This window comes from Amblyraja radiata, chromosome 15 (assembly GCF_010909765.2).
Source record: "Amblyraja radiata isolate CabotCenter1 chromosome 15, sAmbRad1.1.pri, whole genome shotgun sequence".
NCBI lineage: Eukaryota > Metazoa > Chordata > Chondrichthyes > Rajiformes > Rajidae > Amblyraja > Amblyraja radiata.
The window spans coordinates 44,782,709-44,804,444 of NC_045970.1; the positions used below are offsets into that span (position 1 = coordinate 44,782,709).

Sequence of the window (21,736 nt, forward strand, 5' to 3'; positions counted from 1 at the left end):
CAAGCCCTTCGGCCCACAATGTTCATGCCTAACATTATGCCAAGATAAGCAAATCTCTTCTGCCTGCACGTGATTCTTGTTCTTCCATTCCCTGCATATCCATGTGCCTATCTAAAAGCTAATCTAATTGGGGAGAACTTCGTACAGACAGCTCCCGTAGTCAGGATCGAACCCAGTTCGCTAGAGCTGTAAGGCAGCAACTCTACCGCTGTGCCACCGTGCTGCCCTGATATATCTTACAGATATTTACAATATGCTTAATTACATTAAACGCTTTGCATTAACCTTTCTTGATTTCCAAATCAATAAGGTATCGGGCAATAATTTATTTCACTCTCTTGCAGTTGGACTTCACCAAGCTTGGTTTGGGAATAAGCCTGTTTATATCTATTAAATAGTGACGTGACAATTTCAGTGACAATTCTATATTTAAGCTTGATAAGGTATTGCTTTGTAAAGCCCGACTGACGACTTGAATGAGTTGCTGTGCCTTAGTGACTGAATTCTCATTTGAGAAATGAAACGTTTCTAAGTTCAGATAGGGTGGATGTGCAGAGGATGGTTCCACTTGTGGCAGAGTCAAGGACCAGAGGTCATAGCCTCAGAATTAAAGGACGTTCCTTTAGGAAGGAGACGTGGAGGGATATCTTTGGTCAGATTGTGGTGAATCTGTGGAATTCATTGCCTCTGAAGGCTGTGGAGGCCAATTCAATGGATATTTTTAAGACAGAGATAGATAGATTCTTGATCAGTACGGGTGTCAGTGGCTAAAGGGAGAAGGCAGGAGAATGGGGTTGAGAGGAAAAGATAGCTCAGCCATGATTGAATGGCGAATGAGGCTTGATGGGCTGAATGGCCTAATTCTGCCCCTATAACTTATGAACTTATGATAGACAGAAAAAGCTGGTGTAACTCAGCGGGTCAGACAGCATCTCTGGAGAAAAGGAACAGGTGACGTTTCGGGTTGAGATCCTTCTTCAGACTCATGACATGAGTTGGCTGTGGTATTTCTCATATTGTGACATAGACTTCACATCAATGCACGTTAACTGTAACGAGTTTGGGAACATCTTCAGGTTGTGCAAGGCTGTGTAAATGCAAGTCTTTCATTGCGATTTATTTTTGACTGATCTGAAGATTTATTCTGGAACCATTTTCAGCTCTTGTTCCGGGAATCAAAGCAAAAGGATTTGAGTATAGGAGCAGGGAGGTTCTACTGCAGTTGTACAGGGTCTTGGTGAGACCACACCTGGAGTATTGCGTACAGTTTTGGTCTCCTAATCTGAGGAAAGACATTCTTGCCATAGAGGGAGCACAGAGAAGGTTCACCAGACTGATTCCTGGGATGTCAGGACTTTCATATGAAGAAAGACTGGATAGACTCGACTTGTACCCGCTAGAATTTAGAAGATTGAGGGGGGATCTTATAGAAACTTACAAAATTCTTAAGGGGTTGGACACGCTAGATGCAGGAAGATTGTTCCCGATGTTGGGGAAGTCCAGAACAAGGGGTCACAGTTTAAGGATAAGGAGGAAATCTTTTAGGACCGAGATGAGGAAAACATTTTTCACACAGAGAGTGGTGAATCTCTGGAATTCTCTGCCACAGAAGGTAGTGGAGGCCAGTTCATTGGCTATATTTAAGAGGGAGTTAGATGTGGCCCTTGTGGCTAAAGGGATCAGGGGGTATGGAGAGAAGGCAGGTACAGGATACTGAGTTGGATGATCAGCCATGATCATTTTGAATGGCGGTGCAGGCTCGAAGGGCCAAACGGCCTACTCCTGCACCTATTTTCTATGTTTCTATGTCTATGTTTCTATGAATCAGTGTGAACACTAAGATTTGTGTTAGTTTCCCTTTGAGTGCCATGCACTGCATCTTTAGAACTCTTGTGTAACCCTTGCTTACATTAACTGCGGGGGAATCTTCGATGGATAGACACAAACATCTGGAGGAACTCAGCGGGACAGGCAGTGTCTCTGGAGAGAAGGAATGGGTGGCATTTCGGGTCGAGACCCTTCTTCAGGCTGAAGAAGGTTTCGACCCAAAAGGTCGCCCATTCCTTCTCTCCAGTGATGCTGCCTGTCCCGCTGAGTTACTCCAGCTTTTTGCGTCTAACTTTGGTTTAAACCAGCATCTGCAGTTCCTTCATACACAAGGAATATTGGAACATCCACAATCCCTAATGAAATTCCCTTCTGTCCAGCCTTAGGTCCCTACAGCAAACTGCAGGCCCGTTATAATTTTGAAGTTAAAGATGACATATTTGTTTCCGAACAATTTTTTACGCCATCTGCAGTTTCGGACTTTGTTTGGACTGGCCAGAACCTTTCAACAGTTATTTAGTTTCCTGATATCCAACTGTTTGGCATTGGGTTCAGGATGCCATTTGTTGTAGTTCACCACTGGCTGCGACTCACATCCTGTTGATCTCATAACTCTGCAAGTGTTGTCCAAAAGTTAGATTTTGAATCTTGCCTACTTTTCAAGTCAACGTGAAGAATAATGTGTCTGAAAGAACTGCAGATGCAGGTTTACACTGAAGATAGACAGAAAAGGCTGGAGTAACTCAGTGGGTCAGGCTGCACCTCTGGAGAAAAGGAATAGGTGGTCTTTTTTGGGTGGAGACCCTTCATCGGACGGACAAAGGGTCTCGACCCGTGACGTCGCCTATTCATTTTCTCCAGAGATGCTGCCTGACCTGCTGAGTTAATCCAGCAGGAAGAATAATGTGCTGGGTCGGTTCTCCCTGTGACCACGTGGGTTTCCTCTGGGTGCTCCGGTTGCCTCCCAGATCCCACAGACATGCCTGAGAGTGCTCGAGGCCAAGCTTAGCTCATACCCACCTTTTGTAAACCAATAAATCAATCATCTATGCCAAGCTACTTGGTGTGGAACTAAAATGTTGACTCCACTTTGGCTGCTGAAAATTGAGGAAGGGCAGGGAAGGGCAATTTGGGGAAGTTGAAGTTGATGCACTGCGACTCTTGCCCAGAGTGGGTGAACCGAGGACCAGAAAACAGAGGTTTAAGGTGAAGGGGAAAAGATTTAATTGGAATCTGAAGGGTAACTTTTTCACACAAAGGGTGGTGGGTGTTTGGAACAAGCTGCCACAGGAGGTAGTTGAGGCTGGGACTATTTCAATGTTTAAGAAGCAGTTAGACAGGTACATGGATCGGACAGGTTTGGAGGGATATGGACCAAAAGCAGGCAGGTGTGACTAGTGTAGCTGGGACATATTGGCTGGTGTGGGCAAGTTGGGCCGAAGGGCCTGTTTCTAAACTGTATCACGTTATGACGCAATGTCAGATGGAGAGCAGATGTAGCAAACTAATGAAGGGGAAGAAAGACACAAAATGCTGGAGTAACTCAACGGGTCATGCCGCATCTCTGGAGAACATGAATCGGTGACAATTCGGGTCAGAACCCTTTTTCAGTCTGAATCAGCATCTGCAATTCCTTGTTGGTATATAATGAAGGGAAAGGCTTTGAACTAATGAAGAGAACTCAATCATTTGGATTGTTTCAGTGGCCAACAAACAACATTTGTAAAATCCACGGGATTTGTGTGGAATGAAAATGGGCGGGAATTTGCCGTGCCACGTGGTTACAAGAGCTCTTGTGGGGTTCGGAGAATACTTGGATGAGGGGACAGATTGATTGTGCACACAGTCGTGGAAGAGGTGATGGCCCTTATTGCAGCCTTGGTGCTGAAGGGTTAAAAAAGACCTATTCTTGATGACTCGGTACACAAAATTGCTGGGGAAACTCAGCGGGTGCAGCAGCATCTATGGAGCGAAGGAAATAGGCGACGTTTCGGGCCGAAACCCTTCTTCAGACTGATGGGGGGTGGGGAAAGAAAGAAGGAAAAGGGGAGGAGGAGGAGGAGCCCGAGGGCGGGCGGATGGGAGGGTGGGCGGAGACAGCTAGAGGGTTAAGGAAGGGGAGGAGACAGCAAGGGCTAGCCAAATTGGGAGAATTCAATGTTAATGCCATAAGGACGTAAGGTCCCCAGACGGAATATGAGGTGCTGTTCCTCCAATTTCCGCTGTTGCTCACTCTGGCAATGGAGGAGACCCAGGACAGAGAGGTCGGATTGGGAATGGGAGGGGGAGTTGAAGTGCTGAGCCACCGGGAGGTCAGGTAGGTTATTGCGGACTGAGCGGAGGTGTTCGGCGAAACGATCGCCCAACCTACGCTTGGTCTCACCGATGTAAATCAGCTGACATCTAGAGCAGCAGATGCAGTAGATGAGGTTGGAGGAGATACAGGTGAACCGTTGTCGCACCTGGAACGAACAAGCAAGCATTCTTGATGACTGCTGCATTCAGACTGTGTGGACGGAAGGATGGGGAAGTGTTTCATTACTTTAGACTCTAACTACAAAGCAGTAAACACTTGATAATAGTTGGAATCACATGATGCTTGCGTCTACAACATGTTACCTCACACTTCTGTTATTGACCAGACGACTTTAAAAAATGTTGGTTGAATGTCAATTGCTGAAACGTTGAAATATTTTCTTTAGGTACACAAAAATGCTGGAGAAACTCAGCGGGTGCAGCAGCATCTATGGAGCGAAGGAAATAGGCAACGTTTCGGGCCCAAACTTTTCTCCAGAGTGCCTTCAGAGGTCTGAAGAAGGGTTTCAGCCCAAAACGTTGCCTATTTCCTTCGCTCCATAGATGCTGCTGCACCCGCTGAGTTTCTCCAGCTTTTTTGTGTACCTTCGATTTTCCAACATCTGCAGTTTCTTCTTAAACAAAATATTTTCTTTATTTGAACCAACTCTCAAAGCTCAGCATTCACCTCAAACTAGCCTCCCACTGGTGGATCAACCTGCTTTGGACTGGTGTATACAGAAGATTTTAATTTAAATGAGAGTATAAGCAATAACCTTCCTTGGTACTCGAGCCAACTTCACTCATTGGGTTTTCTCAAGCTATTTCAAAATTCACACACTCTCTGGGACTTGTATCGTGTGTTTTTGGTTTTGCTTACTTCTACCTTGATCTGTTTTCACATCAGTCATGTAACCATTTACTATGTTCCTTCCTTTCACTTGTACACAAGCACAATTCATTCTTGTGCATATAACCATATAACCATATAACATATAACAATTACAGCACGGAAACAGGCCATCTCGACCCTTCTAGTCCGTGCCGAACACGTATTCTCCTCTAGTCCCATACACCTGCGTTCAGACCATAACCCTCCATTCCTTTCCCGTCCATATAACTATCCAATTTATTTTTAAATGATAAAAACGAACCTGCCTCCACCACCTTCACGGGAAGCTCATTCCACACAGCCACCACTCTCTGAGTAAAGAAGTTCCCCCTCATGTTACCCCTAAACTTCTGTCCCTTAATTCTCAAGTCATGTCCCCTTGTTTGAATCTTCCCTACTCTCAGTGGGAAAAGCTTATCCACGTCAACTCTGTCTATCCCTCTCATCATTTTAAAGACCTCAATCAAGTCCCCCCTTAACCTTCTGCGCTCCAAAGAATAAAGCCCTAACTTGTCTTTGTGTTATATTTTGAAGTTGTTCATCTCGAACACCTTCCGGTTCACTTTTAAGGCTACACCTTACTCATCCAAAATGTTAGACGCAAAATGCTAGAGTTACTCAATGGGGCGGGCAGCATCTCTGGTTAGAATGGGTGATGTTTCAAGTCGAAGAAGGGTCTCGTCCCGAAACGTCACCCATTCCTTCTATCCAGCGATGCTGCCTGCCCGGCTGAGTTACTCCAGCATTTTGTGTCTATCTTCGATGTAAATCAGCATCCGCAGTTCCTTCCTGCACATTTCATCCAAAATGTTCGATGCTGTGGTGGTATCCTGAGATCTTTCAGAATCTTCATACAACTGCAGTACAGCTGTAATGCCATCACAAATGTCAGTTGCAATTCATGCATGAAATTACTGCATTATCATCATGCAGCAATTCCCTTTTTCTATATTAGCTTTGTCTTATTAATGATGGAAGTTCTGTTGAGGGTATAGAAGAGTGAACACTGGGAAGGTACAGGGCCAGTGCAAATTCTACCAAAGTAAATTTTCCTTTAACCTTTTGATTGTTGATCCAACGCATAGTGTCTTCAGTTGATTTGCAATCACCTTTGTCTAATTGAACACTTCTTTCCCTCGTTTTAAACAGACTGACACCAATGCAAGCTACCTCCGCGCTGCCCGATCTGGAAACTTGGAAAAAGCCCTTGATTATATCAAATCCGGAGTTGACATTAACATCTGCAACCAGGTATGGGAGCTCTATTCCTTTATTTCACCTAAGATATGTTGCGTATTTTGGTTGATTCATAATCCTAGGAATATCTTTGATCGGACTTGACTGGACTTTATCTTGCACTAAATGTTATTCACATTATTGCCTTTATCCTGTATCTGTGCACTGTGAATGGCTCAATTGTAATCATGTATTGTCTTTCCGCTGACTGGTTAGCACCCAACAAAAGTTTTTCCTTTGCACCTTGGTACCCGTGACAATAAACTAAATTCACGCTTATACTTTATATTGCCATTTCTTCATGGAAACCCTCATAATATGCTGCTTGCAGGAGAGAGTGCAAAGCGTGGTGCGAATAATGACTGCAGGATTATTGAATAAAAACTCTGTGGCCATTCTTAGAATTAATCAAAACACAAAGAACAAAATCTTTGAGTTTTAGGCCAATCTCAAACAGCTCCTTCTACCTGTTATGATATGTAACCTTTTGTCAGGGCTTCACTACAGACTTTAGATATACAGCGTTGAAACAGGTCCTTCAGCCCAGCAAGTCTGCGCCCCCAGCAATCACCCCGTATACAAGCACTATCCTGCACAATTGACAATTAATCTACAAACATTTTGTGGGAGTGCGGGAGGAAACCGGAGGTCACGGAGAAAACCCACGCAGGTCACGGGGACAGGAACAGAGTCTATCAAAGTCAGTGGCAGAGACCCGGGTTTGATCCTGACTGCGGGTGCTGTCTGTACTGAGTTTGTACGTTCTCCCCGTAACCTGTGTGGGTTTTCTCCGAGACCCCCGAGTGCCTCGCGCACTCCAAAGACGTACAGGTTTGTAGGTTAATTGGCTAGGTATAAATGTAGATTTTCCCTAGTGAGTGTAGGATAGTGTAAGTGTGCGGGGATCGCTGGTCGGCGTGAACTCGGTGGGCCGAATGGTCTGTTTCCACGTTGTATCTCTAAACTAAACTAAACTGAACAAAACTAAAAGAGCTTTCCGACTGGAAGCGACTGGTCCTGCCCTTGAACTAGACTGGACCACCGTCATCTCCATCTTTTTAGCCTTGCATGAGGTCCTGTCATTTACATAGAAACATAGAAAGTAGCTGCAGGAGGAGGCCATTCGGCCCTTCGAGCCAGCACCGCCATTCATTGCGATCATGGCTGATCGTCCCCAATCAATGTCTGTGCCTGCCTTCTCCCCATATCCCTTGATTGCACTAGCCCCTAGAGCTCTATCTAACTCTCTCTTAAACCCATCCAGTGATTTGGCCCCCACTGCCCTCTGTGGCAGGGAATTCCACAAATTCACAACTCTATGGGTGAAAAAAAAAATTCTCACCTCAGTCTTAAATGGCCTCCCCTTTATTCTAAGACTGAGGCCCCTGGTTCTGAATTCGCCCAACGTTGGGAACATTTTTCCTGCATCTAGCTTGTCCAGTCCTTTTATAATTTTATGGCGTTTGAGAAACTTCCATGATGATCGGAAGCATGTGTTCATTTACCAATAGTACTGGGTTACTCCTGGTGATATTCCTTTCACAACAGAGAGGCTGAAGAGATATTAAGTTCCGTGGAATCGTTTCAATTATTTCAAATGTCACGTACGTTGAGCAGTATGTCCTCTTTGCGGATGGGGCAGTGATTCCCCAGCTCCACTGGGCTTCCCTGCTGTGCCCTACAAAATATTACGATTCTAGGCCCTTCGGCCCACCGAATCCACACCGACCAGCGATCCCCACTCATTAACACAACCCAATGCACACTAGGGACAGTTTTACATTTATATCAAGGCAATTGATCCGCAAGGCTGTAGGTCTGTGGAGTGTGGGAGGAAACCAAAGATATCTGAGAAAACCCACGCGATCGTGCAAACTCCATACAGACAGCACCCGTAGTTGGGATCGAACCCGGGTCTCTGGCGCTGCAAGCGCTGTAAAGGACCTGTCCCACTTTCCCCAGTCCTCTGCCGTGTTGAAAGGACCTTAAAAAAAAATCAAAATGTTTGTGATCTACGAACGTCTCCTGCCGACTATCTTTTTACTTGTGGACTTTTTTGTCATGCTGGAAAAAACGTACTTAAGTCCGAACTTACCTGATGCCCCGAGTACCTACGGCTGGCATAACGAGCCGCTATGATATATCTACAGACTCGCTACGGACTCGCTACGGACTCCTACAGACTCGCAACGGACATTCTCCAAGTTTGAATCAAGGGGAAAACTCGGGAGAATTTTTGAGTAGCTCGGGAAAGTGGGACAGGCCCTTAAGGCAGCAACTTGTTGATAAAATTGGTTTGAAAAAGTTGAGAACAATTTAAGCAAGAAAGATCACTTCATTGAGTTTCCCGCTTGGTGATCATATGACACGATAGAACTTTATTTATCCCAGGAGGGAAATTAATCTGCCAACAGTCATAAACACACAAAACACATGCCACATGCAATTAAAGTGCCGAGTGGAAAGGATTGGGGATGTGCAAAGATTGGGGAGGGGAGGAGGGAAGTCCAATTCAGTCTACCACATGACAGAAGGGGGAGGAGTTGTACAGTTTGATAGCCACAGGGAAGAAGGATCTCCTGAGGTGTCCTGTCCTGCATCTTGTTGGAACCAGTCTGTTGCTGAAGGTGCTCCTCAGGTTGACCAGTGTTGACCATGGACGGGGTGAGCTGTGTTGTCCAGGATGCTCCGCAGTTTGAGGACCATGTAAAGTGTTTGCCTGCCGCAAGATCTGCAGGTCCTCCCTGGAGCGGCCATTTGAAGGGCGGCTCTTTTTTGAGGTCCAAGTGCGGAGGTTTTTGACAAGGAAGGCTGAACGGCGACGGGCTCTGTTGTGCAATTGGAAAGGCCAAAGTCGAGACGAACGCTGGTGACGAGAGATCTCTATAGTCAAGGATCCAGGTGAGTGTTTCTGTGCCACAAGGAAGACTCCAGGATGGCTGTTGTGAGGACCTTCCTGGTGCGTGGTAGTCACTGAATGTGTAGAGACATTCTGAGAGTTGAGGATGAGCAGCCTGAAGCACTGGTCCACATTGATAATTATGACATGGGTAAGGAGAGAGATTGTGCCCTGCGAAGGAAATTTGGGTAAGAAGGAACTGCAAGTGTTGGTCTAAACCGAAGAAAGACTCAAACAGCTGGAGTAATTCAGCGGGGCAGGCAGCATCTCTGGAGAGAAGGAACGGGCGACGTTTCAGGTCGAGATCCTTCTTCAGACTTTGGGTGGTGGGTAAAAACTTGGAAAGCATGAGCTTGAGGGTGATAATGTCAGGATTACATCCTGTGCTTCAGAGTTGTGAGTTTGGAAATCGAAAGACAGGGCAGCCAAAGATCTGGTGCAGGGGGCAGGACTTCAGATATTATGGTTAATTAAATCTCTTGTAATGCAGAGGTGACCTGCACAAGAAGGATGGGTTCTATGTAAACTGGAGGTTGAACGAGGGCGGAACGGCAGAGGTCTAGTCCCTGTGACATGCGTCGGTTTTCACCGGGGTCTCTACTTTCCTCCCACATTCCAAAGACAGACGGGTTTGTAGGTTACTTGGCTTGGTACAATTGTCCCTAGTGAGTGTGGGATAGTGTTAGTGAGCGGGAATCGCTGGTCGGTGCAGACTCGGTGGGCCGACTGTATCGCTAAACTGAACTAAATATTCTAGCTGGGAGGTTTGCCAGTGCTACTCGTAGGTATGTTGCAAAGCCGACCTGAAGCGTCGTTGAAAATCTGTCGCTGCGGGTGTGCGCGATTTTGGTGCCGTTTAGAGGGGGTGGGTTTAAAACGCGATTTTCTCTAGGCTGTTCAAATCGAAGATGTTCAGCCTAGTTAATTATCAACGAAAAATCGCTGGAAGACCCCTTCGCAAAAGCTATTATTAGTTTTAAAGGCCTCGTATAATAGTTATAGTAGTTTAAAAATCAATCTCTAAACCCGCGACCACCAGCAACCGCAGGGTCTCATAAAGCAAACCACAGAAGGTAAGTTGTATATTTTTACATTAAAAAGGGCTTCTAAAGATCCCTTTACACAAAGTTTAATATTGCGAGTAGCTCATTTTGGGCCCATTATATCCCGCAGTATTTTTCTCGGCATTTGGGGCACAAATCTACCGCAATGTGAACGTTCTAAACCAGCGCGTTCCACAGGGACCCACTGGAAAGCTGATTTAAATGGGCATTTATTTACAGCAATTGAACACTAAATTCCTTCCATTTGGCCTATAAATTAATGTAAATGAGATTTAAAAATCAATTTTTATTGTGAATTATTTGTGAATATTATTTGGACATTTAGGCTATTTAAAAATGTTAATCATTTATTAAGAAATGGATAGATGTTTAGATCTAGTAATTGAAGTCTGAAATTAGCTACAATTAGGTAACTAACTAATTATATGCTTTAATTTCAGGTCATCCAAGTAAGATTATTTTATATTTGTTTCAGAATGCTTCAATCTATGATAACTGAAAATTTCATTCAGTTCTCTTAATTTTTAAGAAAGTTATGGGCTTTTGACTGTCCACGATCACAGCTTTTTTGTTATGTCCATAGAAAATCAATAGGGAACAAGATGCTCATTTCCCAGTATGAAAATGGCCATAACTTTTTAAATACTTGAGATATGAAAGTGAATTAGGAATTAAACTTATTTTTATGCTTTATCTGATGGGATAAATTGCAGACTTGATTTTTAAAATCTCAAAATTTTGTAACATTGCTACTACTCGTGGTGGTTTAAATTGTGACGTTACGGGGTAGAGGGGTGAAGGGAGAGAAAAAAGCACATGCAGTAAATGGAGCAGGCATGTCTCGTGAATGAATTAAATTCTAAATTCAAACTAAACTAACTGCTCTTTGATTATTTTGCTATGTGCTACAATAAAGGGGAATATACAGTACCCTGATGTTCCTATAAAGTGATTTCTGCCACCCCTGATATCACCACACCCTTCTCCTTGTTCTTTTTCAGAATGGGTTGAACGCTCTACACCTCGCTTCGAAGGAAGGTCACATCGGGGTTGTCTCTGAACTGATCCAACTAGGTGCTAACGTAGATGCGGCAACCAAGGTAAGAATGCGACTCAGTCCTTTGATCAGTAATATTGTTCACAGTAGATAGACACAAAATGCTGCAGTAACTCAGCGGGCCAGGCGGCATCTCTGGAGAGGAATGGGTCACGTCTCGACCCAAAACGTCACCCGTTCCTTCTCTCCACCTGTCCCGCTGAGTTACTCCAGCATTTTGTGTCTTATCTTCGCTTTAAAACAACATCTGCAGTTCCTTCCTGCACATATTGGTCACCGTGGCGTGAAAGAACAGGCCTGCATCTATAATTCATGGTGTTGTTAGTCAGGTTATTTCCCCGTTGCTGGGAAAATAGAAGGGAGATGTGGACCTCTCTTCAGCATTTTGACATGACCTTGCGGGCAGCAGTTCCACATCTTTGACCTGCTCTCTCATTCGTTCTTATGTTTAATGCTTTTATATTTTAAAAAAACAACAGAAAATGGAGTTCTATGAATAAATGAAAAAAATCATGCGAGCATTATAAATTCTGAATGAAGATGAGTGGAGTTCTTTCATAAAGTGGACATTCCCTGTTCGAATCACGTCCAAAGAAAAATAATAATATGCAACCCTTGAGTGATACAAGCAAAAATTTAAAATAGGTTCTTTAGGCTTTAGAGATACAGCGCAGAAACAGGCCCTTCGGCCCATCGAGTCCGTGCCGACCGGCGATCTCCCCGTACACTCCCCGTATTCTGCACACTAGGGACAATTTGCAATTTTACCAAAGCCAATTAACCTTCAAACCTGTTCGTCTTTGGAGTGTGGGAGGAAACCGGAGCACCCGGAGAAAACCCACGTGGTCACAGGGAGAACGTACAAGACTCCTGTCATCAATCAATCAATCAATCAATCAGTTTTATTCGTCACATTGCACATAAAGTGCAAGTGAAATGAATTTGTCAGCAGCGGTACAATGATAAAGAACACACAAACACAATAAATATTTAACACAAACATCCACCACAGCATTCATCACTGTGGTGAAAGGCACAGAAATTGGCCAGTCCTCCTCCATTTCCCCCCCGTGGTCGGAACCTCAACCCTCCGCAGCCGTCGCTGCGGGCGTCCAGATGATAAAGGACAAGTAAAGGTCAAGGTAAGTCCAGGATCGGCGCTTCCCCACCGGAGACCGCGGCTTCAGGCTGGTGTAGGCCGCAGGCCGGCGGTCGAAGATTTAAAGTTTGCGCCGCAGCCAGAAGCACCGCAGACTGCAGGGCCGACAGACGAAGCTCCCCTCCAGGGATCCCCGGCAAAGGTAAGTCGCTACCGGGCCCGCGGTAGAAGTTGGCCGCGGGCCGGCGGTGGAAGCTTCTTCTTCCCCCCGGGTCCCCCCGGGTCCCCCACGAGGGATCCCGGGCTGCAGATGCCGCGCCAGCTGGAGCTTCAGGCTGCCGGCTGCCACGGGCCAGCGAAACGGAGCGCTACCCTCCGGCGAGCCCCAGTGAGGGCTCACCCGCTCCACGCCGAGAGTCCGCTGAAGCCCCGGGCGGTCTCCGGGAAAGGCCGCGCCGATCCTTGTTGTTAGGCCACGGGGGAGGCGACCTGGAAAAAGTCGCCTCTCCGTGGAGGAGGCGACCGAAGCGGTTTCCCCCTCACCCCCCCACACCACCCCCCACACAAAACACACAAAGGAACATTAAAAAATACTTTAAAACATACTAAAAAAACAAAAAAAAGTAGAAAAAAACGGACACGCTGCTGACAGGGCGCCGGCTTGCAGCGCCCCCTTGACCTTAAAGGGAGAATTCAATAAATAGGCGGTAAATAAATATTTATACGGCTGCAGAGAAGGGATCAAGACGTGCAGGCAGGATTTGGATGGAGAAATTGAGATGAGGTTTAATCCAAACAAGAGTGAGGAGTTTCACTTTGAGCGGTCAAATGCAGGGGGAAATATGCAATTCATAGCAAGAAAATAGCAAACATACAGAATAGTGAAAGGCTTGGATAGAGTGAATGTGGAGAGGATGTTTCCACTAGTGGGAGAGTCTAGGACTAGAGGTCATAGCCTTAGAATTAAAGGACGTTCTTTTAGGAAGGAGGAGAAATGCCTTTCGTCAGAGGGTGGTGAATCTGTGGAATTATTTGCCACAGAGGGCTGTGGAGGTCAAGTCGGTGGATATTTTTAAGGCAGGGAGAGATAGATTCCTGATTAGTGCGGGGTGTCAGAGGTTATGGGGAGAAGGCAGGAGAATGGGGATAGGAGGGAGAGATAGATCAGCCATGATTGAATGGCGGAGTAGACTTGATGTGCCGAATTCTACTCCTCTCGCCTTATGACCTTATGCAACATTACCTGCAATGTGAGGTTGGACAAACTTGGACTGTTTTCTCTGGAGCATCGAAAGTTGAGGGGAGAACTGATAGAAGTATATAAAATGATGGGAGGCAGAGTTAGGGTGGACATTCAGAGCCTTTATCTCAAGATGGAAATGTTAAATATTGGAGCGCACAATGTTATGGTCAGAGAGGGGGGAGTTTAAAAGAGATATGTGGGGCATGTGTTTTACACTTGGTTCTTGGTTCTTGGTTTCTTGGTCCTCCAAAATATTCCAAATGGAATTTAAACTGGAGATGGTACCTCATGGTGGTACCCCATCCCCCCCCCCCCTCCCCCACACCTCTCTCCCCCTCCCCTCTCTCCTCCCCTCCCCCACCCCTCTCTCCTCACCCCTCTCCCTCTCCTCCCCCTCCACCTCCTCCTCCCACCCCCATCCCTCTCTCCCCCACCCCCTTCCCTCTCTACCCCACCCCCTTCCCTCTCTCCCTCCGCCCCCTTCACTTAGAGTGGTGGGCGCCTGGAACACACTGCCATGTGAATTGGTTGAGGCGGTTAAGAGGCTTTGAGATAAGCAATTGGATATGCAGTGAATGGAGGGATATGGATCACATGCAGGCATCATGTTTGGCACAGACACTAAGATCAGTGGGGACTGTTCCTGTGCTGTATTGTCCAGTTCTATGTGTGTCTTTATAGTATGGTGCAGTAGGGATATAGTTTGAGCAGAATAACATGCAGTGGAAAATGGGAGCAAGAAGTCCAAAGTGAGGCAGCATGTACAAATAATGGCCATAATCTTCCTAAAGTGCTGATGCGGAGGCGTCTACCAAATAATGACACCTGGAGGCAGCACTTAACAATAATAAAGAATGGATCGACTGGGCTTGTATTCACTGGAGTCTAGAAGGATGAGAGAGGATCTTATAGAAACATGTACATTTCTTAAGGGATTGGACAGGCTAGATGCAGGAAAAATGTTCCCGATGTTGGGGCAAGTCCAGAACCAGGGGTTACAGTTTAAGAATAAGCGGTGGGCCATTTACGACTGAGATGGGAAAAACGTTTTCACCCAGAGAGTTGTGAATCTGTGGAATTCTCTGCCACAGAAGGCAGTGGAGGCCAATTCACTGCGAGTATTCAAAAGAGAGTTAGATACAGCTCTTAAGGCTAACGGAATCAAGGGATATAGGGGAAAAGCAGGAACGAGGTACTGATTTTGGATGATAAGCCATGATCGTGTTGAATGGCTTGAAGGGCCAAATGGCCTACTCCCTCACCTATTTTCTATGTTCTGTGTTTCTATTCAAGATTCAAGATTCAAGAGAGTTTATTGTCATGTGTCAGGACAATGAAATTCTTGCTTTGCTTCAGCACAACAGAACATAGTACGCATGACTACAGAACAGATCAGTGTGTCCATATACCATGATATAAATATATACACACATGAATAAATAAACTGATAAAGTGCAAATAAACAGATAATGGGTTATTAATGTTCAGAGTTTTGTCCGAGCCGAGTTTAATTTCCTGATGGCTGTCGGGAAAGAAGCTATTCCTGAACCTGGTCTTGCAGTCTTCAGGCTAGGATGGTGTGGGTCCTTGATGATACTGCCAGCCTTTTTGAGGCAGCGACTGCGATAGATCCCCTCGATGGAAGGGAGGTCAGAGCCGATGATGGAGCCAACACAAGGGGTGCTGAGTGTGTAGGAAGGGTGTACAGATGCCGGTTTAAACCGAAGATAGACACAAAAAGCTGGAGTAACTCAGCGGGACAGGCAGCTTTTCTGGAGAGAAGAAATCGGTGACATTTCGGGTCAAGACCCTTCTTCACACTGGTTAGGGACAAGGGAAACGAGAGATATAGACGATGATGTGGGGAGATAAAGAACAAGGAATAAAAGATTTGCGAAAAAGTAACGTTGATAATGGAAGCAGGCCATTCTTAGCTGTTTGTAGGGTGACAACGAGAAGCTAGTGCGACTTGGGTGGGGGAGAGATAGAGAGAGAGGGAATGCCAGGGCTACCTGGAGTGAGAGAAAGCAATATTCATACCAAGCAAAATATGAGATGCTGTTCGCCTAATTTGCATTTAGCCTCACTCTGACAATGGAGGAGACCTAGGACAGAAAGGTCTGTGTGAGAATGGGAAGGAGAATTAAAGTGTTTAGCAACTGGGAGATCAGGTAGGTTCAGGCAGGCTGAGCGAAGGTGTTCGGCGGAACGATCCCCCAGTGTAAGTGCTGAGGCTGTCGTTGCCATATTTTCTGGGTACCCCTCCCTTCTTCTGGCCTCTTGCGCTGAGACAATACGAGGCTGTATTGTTTTTATGGTCAAGCAAAGCGACTCCTGCATCATCTTTTAGGTTGTCTCTTCCCAACCCGACACCAGAATGTGTCATTGATCGTTTTGTGAAAACAAAGAGTCTCAAGTTTCATCAGTTTTGAAAACCAACTCTGTGTTCACTGGGATATGTTTTCCAAAATGCAGTTACATTATTGTGTGAGTCATCAAACAGGCTGTACATCTGGTCAGCTGCAAGACAGGAAGGCAGCCTGCTAAACACACCATGTATATGGGAGTGCAAGAGTTCACTTATTGAAAAGAAAAATCATTGCCAGTTATGACGGAAACAGCCTCTTCTATCTTGTGCATTATCACCGTACTCTCTGTGGTACTTCTTTAGTTTAGTTCAGAGATACAGCGCAGAAACAGGCCCTTCAGGCGGCGAGTCCGTGCCGACCAGCGATCCCCGCACTCCAACGCTGTCCTACACACACACACACACACTGGGGATCATTTACAATTTTACCGATTTGTAATTGCAGTTGGCCTACAAACTTGTACGTCTTTAGAGTGTGGGAGGAAACCGGAGCACCCGGAGAAAACCCACGCAGGTCACAGGGAAGACATACAAACTCCGTACAGGCAGCACTCATGGTCAGGATTGAACCCGGGTCTCTGGCGCTGTAAGGCAGCAACTCCACGCTCTTCTCCTTTATTCACCTCGCCTTTTTCTTCACTCATTATCCTCACCAATTTTCACCCTTTAAACCTGCTATTTCCCTTTCACTGTTCTACGAGACGGGAATAGTCCCCGAGGATTGGCGTACTGCGCATGTTGTTCCATTGTTTAAAAAGGGTCTAAGAGTAAACCTAGCAATTATAGACCGGTTAGTTTGACTTCAGTGGTGGGCAAATTAATGGAAAAGATACTTAGAGATAATATATATAAGCATCTGGATAAACAGGGTCTGATTAGGAACAGTCAACATGGATTTGTGCCTGGAAGGTCATGTTTGACTAATCTTCTTGAATTTTTTGAAGAGGTTACTGGGGAAATTGACGAGGGTAAAGCAGTGGATGTTGCCTATATGGACTTTAGTAAGGCCTTTGACAAGGTTCCTCATGGAAGGTTGGTTAAGAAGGTTCAACTGTTGGGTATAAATGCAGGAATAGCAAGATGGATTCAGCAGTGGCTGAATGGGAGAAGCCAGAGGGTAATGGTGGATGGTTGTTTGTCGGGTTGGAGGCAGGTGACTAGTGGGGTGCCTCAGGGATCTGTGTTGGGTCCTTTGTTGTTTGTCATGTACATCAATGATCTGGATGAAGGGGTGGTAAATTGGATTAGTAAGTATGCAGATGATACCAAGATAGGGGGTGTTGTGGATAATGAAGAGGATTTCCAAAGTCTACAGAGTGATTTAGGCCATTTGGAAAAATGGGCTGAAAGATGGCAGATGGAGTTTAATGCTGATAAATGTGAGGTGCTACACCTTGGCAGGACAAATCAAAATAGGACGTACATGGTAAATGGTAGGGAATTGAAGAATACAGTTGAACAGAGGGATCTGGGAATAACCGTGCATAGTTCCTTGAAGGTGGAATCTCATATAGATAAGGTGGTAAAGAAAGCTTTTGGTATGCTAGCCTTTATAAATCAGAGCATTGAGTATAGAAGCTGGGATGTATTGTTAAAATTGTACAAGGCATTGGTGAGACCAAATCTGGAGTATGGTGTACAATTTTGGTCGCCCAATTATAGGAAGGATGTCAACAAAATAGAGAGAGTACAGAGGAGATTTACTAGAATGTTGCCTGGGTTTCAACAACTAAGTTACAGAGATAGGTTGAATAAGTTAGGTCTTTATTCTCTGGAGCGCAGAAGGTTAAGGGGGGACTTGATAGAGGTCTTTAAAATGATGAGAGGGATAGACAGAGTTGATGTGGACAAGCTTTTCCCTTTGAGAATAGGGAAGATTCAAACAAGAGGACATGACTTCAGAATTAAGGGACAGAAGTTTAGGGGTAACATGAGGGGGAACTTCTTTACTCAGAGAGTGGTAGCGGTGTGGAATGAGCTTCCAGTGGAAGTGGTGGCGGCAGGTTCGTTGGTATCATTTAAAAATAAATTGGTTAGGCATATGGATGAGAAGGGAATGGAGGGTTATGGTATGAGTGCAGGCAGGTGGGACTAAGGGGAAAAAGTTGTTCGGCACGGACTTGTAGGGCCGAGATGGCCTGTTTCCGTGCTGTAATTGTTATATGGTTATACTTGCCTACCTCTTTTTTTTATGTGTTACACGGGACAATAATATTGTGACATTAAAAAGGGGATGCAGCCAAGAGTTTAAAAGTAAAGCACGCAACTGAAAACATAAGTCAAAGCCAGTGCCTTTTGATCTGGTGGCGACTTTTCGCTTCCTCTCATTTTATTGCTACATATTTTTTACCCCTTGCTTCTAATTCATTGGGTTAAATTTCACAACTGCATCATGCCCTGCCAATGTGAAAAAAAATCTTGGAGCAATTTCACAGTGTATCAAAACAGAGAAAACACCCTTAAAATAAAATTAATTAATCCAGAGAGGATTTATTGCAGGGAATAATTACACGGTGATGCAGTGGTGGAGTTGCTGCCTTACAGCGTCTGAGATCTGGGTTCGATCCTGACTACAGGTGCTGTCTGTACGGAGTTTGTGCCTGGGTTTTCTCCGGGATCTTCGGATTCCTCCCACACTCCTAAGTCGTACAGGTTTTTAGGTTAATTGGCATGGGTAAAATTGTAAATTGTCCCTGGTGTGTAGGACAGTGTTAGCGTACGGGGATCGCTGGTCGGTGCCGCCGAAGGGCCTGCTTCTCTAAACTAAACTAAATTAAAATCAACGCTGAGTGAAAGAAGCAGATGGTAAAAGGGGTGATCGTAAGCATGGTCAAAAATATACGTGATGAGCGTGTGGATAGGGCCGGGGTCTATGGCAGCCTGTGGTTCACTGCCAGTGCAGAAGAGACAGGAGTTGAAGGAATGGACTTTGTAAAAAAGGGATGTGTCTTTTGAGACCGGAGTAACATCTGAACAAATGAAAGGTGATGGTTTGGGGTACAAGGTGCCAACGGACACTGGCCAGCACAGGAGCAATGGCTAGGCTGAAAGGAAGTGATGTGGGGATATGAAGAGCACAATATTGGACGAGATGGAGTTTTGGAAAGAGAGGAGAATGCGAGGGAAGCTGTGGAATGATCTCTCACGCACGTGGGAAAAACATGATGTCAGTTTTGGCAGCGGATGGGATGCTGTTGGGGGTGGAGGCTGCTGATGTTATTAAGCTCCACTGAGTATTGTGATGGAGAGGATACAAAGTTGGAATTTGGATTAGGATTCACTGGGGAACCAAAACAGCCAACCTGGTAAGATCTGAGACAGTGCCCAGGGTCTGGTTGGAGTCGAAGATATGAAGCATATCAAATAATGTCAGAGACACACAACATGTTTCCTTTCTAATTTGTTTAAATGGGAGTTTGTGACTTAGTTTAGTTTAGATTAGTTTAGTTTGAAGATAAGTGTGGAAACAGACCCTTCGGCCCACCGAGTCCATGCCAACCAACAATCACACTTATACTAGTTGTACCTTGCACACTAGGGACAATTTACAGAAGCCAATTAACCCACAAACCTGCACGTCTTTCGAATGTGGGAGGAAACCGGATCACCTGGAGAAAACAACACGCGGTCACGGGGAGAACGTACAAACTCCGTACAGACAGCACCCGTTGTCAGGATCAAACTAGGGGGTCTCCGGTGCTGTAAGGCAGCAACTGCAGCAACATTGTGCCCCCCCCCCCCAATTTTATTGACAGATGGTGGCATATTATGAGGAGAACAAGAATGACACCATGATCACCATGCGATCTAGATAGCGTGAACAGTTGCATAATGAGAAGCATGGAGAAGCCATTTTAATAGATGGTAGGACACAAAGTGTTGTCTCCGTACTTTATCTTGACGATAGACTTTGAGTAAACCTAATGTGCGGGGATCGCTGGTCGGCGCGGACCCGGTGGGCCGAAGGGCCTGTTTCCACGCTGTATCTCAAAATTAAAACTAAACTGAAATCTTGTTTTGTAGCGCATCTGAGTCCCTTCACCAATTTGCATCATTCCATCATTGACGTGCCTTCAGCTACCAAATCCATGAAATCTGGAACTCCCTCCCTGTACACCACTATGTCATCTAATGAAAGCTATCACCCAGGCCAAGTTTTTGGTCACCTGCTAAATTGACTCTGTGGATGTGGATATGATGTCAAATCATATCCATTCACACAATCATGAGGTGATTTCTAGAATCACAATTCAGGCGGCACGGTGGCACAGCGGTAGAGTTGCTGCCTCACAGCGCCGGAGAGCTGAGTTCGATCCTGACTGCGGGTGCTGTCTGTACGGAGTTTGTACGTTCTCCCCATGACCGCGTGGATTTTCCTCGGGTGCTCCGGTTTCCTCCCACACTCCAAAGACGTACAGGTTTGTAGGTTAATTGCCTATGGTAAAGATTGTAAATTGTCTCAAGTGCGTAGGAAAGTGCTAGCATACGGGGATCACTGGTTGGCATGGAGTCGATGGGCAGAAGGGCCTGTTTCCATGCTGTATCTCTAAAAAATAATTAATAATATTAAACCATCAACAAATCTGTGCAGCAGTTCCTTGTAATAGATAAAACTCTCAGGACTAAAGGAATCAAGGGATACGGGGAGAAAGCAGGAATGATTTTGGATGATCAGCCATGATCATATTGAATGGTGGTGCTGGCTCGAAGGGCCGAATGGCCTTCTCCTGCACCTATTTTCTATGCTTCTGTTTCTTAATGAGATCAATGCTTCCTGAGATTTGTGTTCCCTTCATCAAATTCTCCAGGGTAGATATGAGGAAATGATTCAGTCAAGAACGTAGGGACGTTATCTTAAAATTAGTTAGGCATTCACGATTGAAAACAGGAACTATTTGCACGACTAATTTGAAACATCCTGCTCTCTGCTTGTGGATACTAGCTCAGAACCGCTTCATGTCAAGAGACTGCAGCACAGAAATGGGCCATTGAGCTGATTCATTCTCTTACTTATGTCCCATGTGGAATTCCTCTCATCCTCGTCATCTAACCTCTTTTTACCATCACATCCTGGTCCAATTTTCCCTTCAACGTATCTTTGCTATTTCCTTTCATAGCATATTTCGCAACGTTGTCACTCAGATAAAAAAGAATTTCTCATTGTTATAAGTCTTAAATCTTAGTTTTTATGTGCCCAACAAGTGGAAACAATCTGGAGAAGGGTCTCGACCCGAATCGTTACCCATTCCTTCTCTCCAGAGATGCTGCCTGTCCCGCCGGGTCACTCCAACATTTTGTGTCTATCTTCGACTTAAACCAGCGTCTGCAGTTCCTTCCTACACAAGTGGAGACATATATGTGTTTACCACATCAAGCGCCTTCATCATTTGGGAAACTCTATCAGATTACTTATCGACCATTGGCTTTATGAGAAGTCAGTCCCAGGTCCCTGCAAGGGAGCATTGTTTTTCTGGGTGATTATAATTTAGTCAGTTTGAATACTATCCACATGAATCATTTTGTAGTTTCTTCAATGCTTCTCAATAAGGACAGTAGTCCCAACACTGATCCAAACAGGCCACCATTTTGCAGTTAGTTTTAGTATAGATATGCAGCATGGAAACAGTCCCTTCGGCCCACCGAGTCCACGCTGACCATTGACCGCCATTTTCCCATCCACGCACTACACACTTGGGGCAATCTACAGCGGCCAATGAACCTACAAACCCGTACGTCGGTGGGATGAGGGAGGAAAC

General features: G+C 45.3%; 1 protein-coding gene across 36 annotated transcripts in view; it reads left to right on the forward strand.

Annotated features, from left to right (window-relative positions):
* ank3 (ankyrin 3) overlaps positions 1 to 21,736 on the forward strand; it is a 523,147-nt gene that overhangs the window by 318,216 nt on the left and 183,195 nt on the right. For all 36 annotated transcript variants that reach the window (XM_033034307.1, XM_033034304.1, XM_033034328.1 and 33 more), the window contains exons 2-3: positions 6,164 to 6,265; positions 11,215 to 11,313. In XM_033034307.1, the coding sequence (XP_032890198.1) occupies positions 6,164 to 6,265; positions 11,215 to 11,313 (201 nt within the window). The remainder of the gene's footprint in view (positions 1 to 6,163; positions 6,266 to 11,214; positions 11,314 to 21,736) is intronic.